General features: G+C 33.9%; 1 protein-coding gene across 1 annotated transcript; it reads right to left on the minus strand.

Moving 5' to 3' along the window:
• Positions 1 to 1827: 1827 nt before the first annotated feature.
• Positions 1828 to 5227, minus strand: LOC7497046 (uncharacterized). Its single transcript, XM_002316675.4, has 5 exons — positions 4750 to 5227; positions 4556 to 4667; positions 3853 to 3945; positions 2713 to 2907; positions 1828 to 2378 (listed from the first exon to the last, which is right to left on the minus strand). Exons 1-5 carry the CDS (start codon positions 5040 to 5042, stop codon positions 2154 to 2156), a joined length of 918 nt encoding a protein of 305 aa, XP_002316711.4. The 5' UTR covers positions 5043 to 5227; the 3' UTR covers positions 1828 to 2153.
• Positions 5228 to 5949: the final 722 nt, after the last annotated feature.

Below are 5949 nucleotides of genomic sequence, written 5' to 3' on the forward strand. Positions count from 1 at the left end.
ATAACTAAATATGATACAGAGACAGTCATTCTGTCTTGAACACCATTACCACATACTATTTTGTCTCCATCTTTTTTTTTTTGTCTTCATTGTTTCGGTTTCTTTTGTCCTAAAACAATAATCAAATGTTACCCAAAACTTTTAATATAAAAGGAATTTGTATTTACCATGAGCTTTTTTAGGAGTAAGGAAGGTGTAAAAAGATTTAGTGCTATTCTAATAGCTAATACTTATTTTTCTTGAATTGGATAATTCTTTTCGGTTCCTTTAAAAGTTTGTTGACCTTAACAGATAATTTTGAGTCAATTATTATACATGTTTTTCATTTATTCCTTTTAACGAAAAGAAACTACAACTAAAAACTTAATCTTTAGCCGAGGCAAATAACAACCTTGCAATTAAATGAAGTGTGAGATTATCAGACCTGAAACCTTATAAAAGTTAAAACATGACGAGTGTTTAAAGAAGAAGTAAAATCAAATGCTGAAATTTAAAGAAAACAATAAATAAAGCTATTAAAATAACAATAAAAACTAGAAAGAAATATAAATTGAATAAATAAAATTTTATAAATAAGACCGGTCATTGTTTACAATGACTACATAGCCTTTTATATATTGATATAAAGTTTGAATATTATTTAAATATGTAATTTTAATCCTATAAAGATATTATTAGAAAAGAAGACTTCATCTTTTGTGTCGCATGCACATAAACGTGCAATGCCATGTATCACATTTCGAACAGGAGTGGCATTTGAAGGAAGAAGTGATTGTAGACTTTGCTAGTGAGAAGATTCAATCAGGTTTGTGAAAATGGAAGAGCCAAGATATCTACTTCACCAGCCCGCATTCCATTATATTGGTAACGTACATGGCTTGATGACATTTGGGGCTCAAAAAGAGTGTGATTTTAGCACCGACTCCCATCACAAGAAAACCTGATCGGGAGCTTACTACCTACAGCAACATCGGGATTATTACTTTTTTATTGTCTATGGATGGAGAGTTGTGTCTCATTGGGCACTGTAATCTCTGTGTTTCATCTCTCAGTGTGTATCGTATTTATTTAGCATTTGGTCATGTAGATGTAGTGCTTGTTAGTGTCCCTTGTGACTTGTACAATAGCATGCACGTAAGCACCTAGCTATTGTTCATCAGCTGTCCTCTCCTCTCCTCTCCTCTCCTCTCCTTCGCTTATATAGCTTCTCTTTACTTCTTGATTAGTTATATCAAAGATGCATGAAACGTTCATTTGGTTACAATCCATGAGCTAAACACCACCTCAAATAACTGCTTCTAACACATTATGAAAATTATGAAAAAAAGTAAAGAAAAGAAAAGATGATCAATACTATTGGCAAGGAATTTTATTACTGCTAAAGAAAGTTGCAAGATTTTGGTTTCTAATAAAAGATATTCAGAGGCTCATCAAGGTTCATCTACAAGTCAAGGCCATAAAGGCCTACATGAGACCCTAACAATAACATGATATTATAGTTCAGATGAACCCTCAATTGATGTTGTATTACTACGAGTTTCTGCCTCAAAAGATGGAAAAAAGAAGTGAAAATAAATCTCCACTAAATGCCAAGACAAGGCGGAAAGTCATTAACAGCACTGAGATATCTGGAAGAGGTTTACATATAGTGTGGAAACCCAGAAAAAATTACAACAATATAAAAGAGAGGAAACGATGATTAATTTTTGAAATTAAGAACACATATTTGTTCAGGATGCAGAGACTTCATAATAACACGACGACACATATGTATTGACGAGTGATAGAAGAATTTATAAGTGAAGTTCAAGATAAGAAATTGAGCAATTAAACAAAAATCATCAAGCAAAAGCAATTTGATCACTTGATTTCCAATACAATAGAGTTCCGGCAACGCAAATTCTAAAACAACTTCAAGCATGATTCTTGCTTTACAAATGAGAAGGGAAACTAAAGGAATAGCAGAATGTCCACAAAACCAGTCAGCACATTTTCAGTTCTCTACGGTGGCTCTGCAGTCACCCCAACAACAAATGGGACCATAATAGGTATATTTTTTCTCTTAATCTGCATGCCTAAAGCCAGCCTTGCATGTATGTAGGTATGGGAAATAAAAGAAAAATATATCACAGTAAAAACCTTACCCCTAGAATTCAACACCATGGCCTTTTGGCATCTCTCCACTTGAACCAACGTTTTCTATCAGCCAAATTTCCTGGATGATGTCCATCAGCTTGCAAACAGTTGCCTCTGTCCCATGCAAGTGCCTGATTACATTGAAGTTTTTTATCACGGATCATAGCTTCCTCCCTATATGTAGGGTTAGTATATCTTGGATGTTGGATGAAATGAACATTTTTCCACCACAGTTTTAAGGCCTGCACAAAACATGGTGAACGGGACTGAACAGTTAATTTAAAGCAATGTGCATTATAGCTAGATATTTTACGAGTAGACAGGAGGGTACAAGTGTTCTAAAAGTAATGAGTCAACCCATTCGATATTCTAATATGAGAACCACTTTGCTGTTTCAGCAAGCTCTATTTTTGTTCTAAAGATTCATGAGTTGATGAACACTAGTGTTAATTCCAATTGAGACTGATATATCTGTTGGGAACATAATAAACAAGTTGATGACTTAAGTTCAGTTGATGCTGAGATCTAAGATCACCAGCCAAAGAGAGAATTAAGTAGCTATTCAACTGCACTTACATGCCAATATATCCATAAAGCAACTTTATGTGGCATCAGCCAGAAGAACATAGCATGATCAGACACCGAGGAGAGTCTTTTAGCTTTCAATGAGGCCACAAAATAGTCACCAAGCTCAGGGTGCTGAACTGAAATAAACACAGATAAACTGTCCGTGGGATCATTTGCTTTGATATTCCAATTCCCCAGCATATCCTGTAATTTTCCATAAAATGCATATAATTTGAAGAGTGAAGAACTTTTCATCATAAAAAATGAGAACCATCAAATATGTTAGGTTGTGCATGATTGAAAAACTAATACAAAAAATAATAATAAGAAAAACAAAGCATAATTTTTGACATAAGTGGTTGCAGGTTGTGATTCTCATATCACTTCAAGTTTCCTAACCTTGACTTCTTAACGTGTGAAGAAATTTTAAATGTGAATTCTATATCTTAACTAAGATGGTCCTAAATCAATCGAACCTACCAATACAAAAGTGGTCAATATATCCTGCTAAAAATCTACAAGTGCAAATATAAATGAGAACAATAACGAAGTATCTTCCAGTATCTGAAACCAACAAGAGCCAACTATATCTAGGAAAATTAAATCCAAGACTCTCCAACCTAATCCCAACAATTTCAGCTCGTAGAAGCACCTTAGGCTTCAGCTGCCAATTGTTTTTCTTCCATTCATTGTTGCTGCTGCAAGAGACTTACAACAAACAAATATTTATTTGAACTTTGATATTGCACATCCAAGTCAAATGAGTCATAGTTTTATGTAATAGAAAAGATGCAGAAGAGGTTCCTAAGTTGCATCATTTGTCAAGGCATGAGAGAGGAAAAATAAATAAATAAAAAAACAACAACATAGCAGATGTTGCTTGTTATCATAGAAACCATTGAAGTGAATGAAAATTACAATTCAAGGTCCACAATGCTGCAATAAGCATCCCAAAAAAAAACAAGAATCAAATCCTATTAAAGTGTTCTAGAAATCAAAAGAATACAAGAGAACCATAGATCGATTGGACTTAAAAATGTGAACAAAATAAATAGAGTAAATTCAAGAAAATGAATTTACCATTAAGAAACAAATAAATAATTGTAATCAACCACAACATTAAAGAGAAAAGCAAATATTGAAACATACCATAAAAGGGCTGACATGTAATGGTTTTGCCACTACATCTGAGTTTGGATCAAAAATGAAAACAACTCTTTCACCCCATGGAGTATTTGTTACCTAAGCCAGAAACACCAGTAAGGTCAGGAGAGAGAACATGGTCCATCCAAGCATCTTAGCACACAATCAAGAAAATAATTATACAGCAAACATTATGCGCTTCCTGTTTGTAAATTTACATGTTCCAGAAGACAAATACATGAGAAACGTTTGCACAAGCATGGAGATGAAATATGCATCCTCTCCTTTGTTATTTCTTAGTGGGTTTATGTGTGTGTAAAAGGGTAAAAGCAATGTACCATTTATGGGTGAAAAATATTTCTTGAAAGCTCCATGCACTAAATTGAAGCAATATAAAAGATGGCCCCACGAAGGGTGAGAAAGAGTGACAATTGGGAGCATGGATTTTGTATTGCATAACTTATTATCATCTCTGGTAGATAATTTAATGTTTCCCATTCTTTGTGATAAAAAAGAAAAAAGAAAAAGAAAAGAGTTCATTGCATAACTTAAATAGATTAAACTTTATATTCAAAAGAAGGATAGTTTTTGGAATTATTACTACTCAGTTCTTCAAGGAGATGCACACACCATTCTTCCTTCCAACCTAATTAGATTCAACTTTCACTGTTTCCAATTTCACAACTTTTAATTTTATCAAAGCACAAACCTCCGCAATGCATTTCTTGAGAAGTCGAGCAGACCCATCCATGTCGTAGCAATAATACAAACTCAGTGGATTTTGTTCATATCCCACACTTGGAGGTATTGTCAGCAGAAAACTGCATCAGGACCACAATATTCTAATTGATATATATTGTTTCAAAAGCCCAATTAAAAGACATAAAAAAGAAGAAGGATTACACTGGTCCGGTGGTCTGAGCGACTTGGCGAGCTTCATCGGCGGAAAGGTGGTCGGGAGGTGCGTGTGCGTGGTCGAGGTCAAACAAAGCGTAGCGCACCGAGTAGAGGAAAGAGTGGTGGACAGGGCGGCGACGTTCGTGCCAGACAGTGCCTTGGTAAAGGGAGACGGCATTAGAGTGAATGGTGGAGGAGGGGCGGCGCGTGAAGAGAGTGCGGAAGACGAGGAGGAGAGAGAGGGCGAGAGAAGTGAAGAAAGTGGAAGTGATGGAGAAGAGAAGATCGAGGGCTTCCATTTTTTATTTATTTATTTACAGTATAGATTTCTTGTTTGTGAATGGAATGGTTGTGTACTTTTAGACGCCTTTTTGGGTTTGTTAGTTAGTTATTGGTGAAAGCTGAGCAGTCGGGGCATCGGTATTTTACGGTAGGGAAATCGGTTCCGTACACACATCGGAATCTCACATGCTTGAGTTGGGTAGTCTTGACTTGTGTGGTCTAGGATTTCCTATCTATAATAATAACTAGTTATTTACTTCTTTTTTTTCCCTCTCTCAATATTACAGTATACTATGTGCTTTTTAATATAAAAAAATCTTAATAACAAATAAAATAAAATTTACACAGGTATTTAATTAAATAAATTGAGAAAATTATTTATGAATTAAAAAAATATAAAATCTAAATTTTAATAAATCAAAATTAAATAGTCAAATTTATAATCTAAATTATGGACTTAATTGGGATAAATATTTTTTTATCTAAAATAGACACCTATAAAATTTAAAATTATTCAAATACTGAGGCAATTGGATAAAAATACCAAACCGAAACAAATTACATTACTTAATTAATAATCAATAAAATATTAAATGAAGAAATTGAAAAAAATATAAGCAAGAAAAAAACATCAAATTGTGATTAGGTACATTTTGGAAAAAAAAAAGGAAATAAAAAAGAAGGAAAAGGATCAGGTGCTCGAGCCTGGTAGATCCAAAGCGCTCGGGCTTTAATTTTTTTTTTAAAGGGTATCAACCTCTTTTTAAAAAAAAACAAATAGCAGGCAATGCATCACCTGCCTTGTCCAGATTATAGTGACATTTTGTTGCTAGGAAATCGGACTATGATTAAAAATTCATTTTCAACCATATTTCGATTAAAAAAACACCCTTAACATCTTGTAAAATATATTCATAACCTCAA

Source organism: Populus trichocarpa, chromosome 11 (genome assembly GCF_000002775.5).
Source record: "Populus trichocarpa isolate Nisqually-1 chromosome 11, P.trichocarpa_v4.1, whole genome shotgun sequence".
Lineage (NCBI taxonomy): Eukaryota > Viridiplantae > Streptophyta > Magnoliopsida > Malpighiales > Salicaceae > Populus > Populus trichocarpa.

Bases quoted from the DNA above. Each gene is read 5' to 3' on its own strand.
- LOC7497046 (XM_002316675.4), bottom strand. From the start codon at position 5,042: ATGGAAGCCCTCGATCTTCTCTTCTCCATCACTTCCACTTTCTTCACT. The intron at 3,946-4,555 runs GTTTGTGCTTTG...TTTCTGGCTTAG, and splicing joins TCAAGAAATGCATTGCGGAG to GTAACAAATACTCCATGGGG. The intron at 2,908-3,852 runs GTATGTTTCAAT...GGAAAATTACAG, and splicing joins TACATGTCAGCCCTTTTATG to GATATGCTGGGGAATTGGAA.